Here is a 2193-nt window from a genome sequence, read left to right on the forward strand (position 1 = left end):
CAATTTATTTATTTTTACAGCAATTATTCGTACAAAGTCAACAACATGAGGTATTCATAACACTGAAATTAATCACACAACTGGAATGAAATGAGAATCCCTGTTCTCAAATTATTCTTGCATTATCAAAATTGCTTTTCAAGATATTCGATTACACTATTGTTCACTTGAAAAGCTTTGGTGAGAACCTGCAAAGAAATAAGTGGAGTAGATCTAAACAAAGCATTTGCGATAGTGATAACACCAGGATTTTGACTACTAAGGCCAGCAATGGCAATAGCATTTCCATTTCCCACATTTAGTTGGAAATGAATGAGACCAATTGGGAACACAAACACATCACCTTTGTTGAGAACTTTGGTAAAAAGGGTGTTATTGTTTTGATTGGATGCTACAAATCCAACGAATAAAGTGCCTTCAACAACTATAAGAATCTCTGTGGCTCGCGGGTGAGTGTGTGGTGGGTTTAAACCCTTAGGTGCAAAATCTATACGAGCCAAGGATATGCCAAGTGTGTTGAGTCCTGGTATTTCTGTAACAGCTACTGGAGTCACTTTTGAGCCAAGTTTGTTTAATGTATTCCCAGGATCAATATGGTTGAAGAAATCTTCAGCTTTTACTAGCTTTGGATTCTTGCAGAACTTTCCATTTACAAATACTGCAAATTATGAAGACAAACAGTTATATATATATATAAACACTTTGATAGTATTTCCTAAATGAAATTTTAGGGTTTCTTGACATGATCTAGAGTGTTTGAATCGATCGAGTGTTTATTGAAGAAAAAGTTTTAGGATAATATATTCAGTTCTGTTTGGATGAAAAATATCACTTTTACTTTGTAAACTAGTACTAAAAAGGATAAACAATTATTTCTTGAAAAAATAATTGGTAATACCAAGTGACCCCACCTTATGGGTAAGGAATTAATCCATTTCGGTATTCATGGATGCTCCTTCCAACAAGTATCACTCACGTGAATCAAACATTGATCTTTTGATCATCCTGAGAATAATATAGTAGGGTCTTACACCACTAGACCAATCTTTAAATTAAAAATATTAGTGTTGTAGGTAGTCTTGCAATATGAGTAAAATGTGATTGATGTCAAAATAGTACAAAATATGGTTCGTATCCTGTGAGTGACACTTATTGGGAGGATAATCATGCACCTTGAAAGAGATTAGTTTCTTAACAAAAGGTGAAGCGATACAATTGGATAAAAAATAATATTAGTGTTGTAGTAGTTAGGAATGTATATACAACATACCACCATTGGTTTCAGTGACTGCCACACAGAAATCTTGAAGAGGACTGGGGTCATAGGCAAAGGCACTAGATGATGCCAAAGCCAAGAAGGCAACAAGGAAGTACACAACTTTCATTTTCTCTCTTACTAGTTAATGATTTTGTGTTTGTAATTGCTTGTGGGGGATGAATTTTGTTACTCGAGGAGATTGGTATTTAAAGGGAGGAGCCTTTGAAGTGGTTTGTAGTTTATCTTTACACGTTAATTAATTATGTATTTGAGGGATAATCATTCTTTAGCAACTATATATGTCTTGTTCAAAGGTTACTCCCTGTCTAATCCAAAGTAGATAACTCCATATCAAATTAAATCAAGAAATGTTCAAAGTATTACCTAAACTAATTACCATTGTGTTATACCCAATACTTATTCTCAATATTACTTATAATATTGAGAAGCTAGTGCAAATTTGGAATTAAAAGGTAAGACTTGTTACAAGTCTAGCTAGAAAATATAAGACTTGGTAGCAATTGTTCTTTAAGACCTGGTGGCCAAAGTTTACTGGGCGCTTTTAGAACTAGTATAAAAAAAATTGTTTCCTCATTTCTATATGCTTGTTTTTGAAGATGCATGCCATAGGTTAAAGTTTAAAAAATTGTTAAGATTATGAGAAACTTGTGTGAAAACATATGTATATAAAGACAACCAACAAATTATTGACAACGTAATAAAATTTTAACTATAATTAAAATGTAATCCTAAAGAATTATTCTACATAGAACTAAAATATAAAAATTCATTTGTTTTCAAATATAATAGGTTATATATGTCTGACCAACACAAGTTTTTCTCTAATAGCTTTTAGACCAAGTGGGAAAATTTGTAGTGATTGGGTCAAGCAACCATCTTCTCTATTCTCTCACTAATAATATTTTCACACTAGC

At 32.5% G+C, this 2193-nt stretch overlaps 1 protein-coding gene across 1 annotated transcript; it reads right to left on the bottom strand.

Annotated features, from left to right (window-relative positions):
* Positions 1-18: 18 nt before the first annotated feature.
* On the bottom strand, positions 19-1449 carry LOC109339803 (germin-like protein subfamily 1 member 7). The gene is made up of 2 exons (XM_019577320.1): positions 1271-1449; positions 19-658 (listed from the first exon to the last, which is right to left on the bottom strand). Exons 1-2 carry the CDS (start codon positions 1383-1385, stop codon positions 126-128), a joined length of 648 nt encoding a protein of 215 aa, XP_019432865.1. The 5' UTR covers positions 1386-1449; the 3' UTR covers positions 19-125.
* Positions 1450-2193: the final 744 nt, after the last annotated feature.

The sequence above is a fragment of the Lupinus angustifolius genome, unplaced genomic scaffold (assembly GCF_001865875.1).
Source record: "Lupinus angustifolius cultivar Tanjil unplaced genomic scaffold, LupAngTanjil_v1.0 Scaffold_113_12, whole genome shotgun sequence".
Classification (NCBI taxonomy): Eukaryota; Viridiplantae; Streptophyta; class Magnoliopsida; order Fabales; family Fabaceae; genus Lupinus; species Lupinus angustifolius.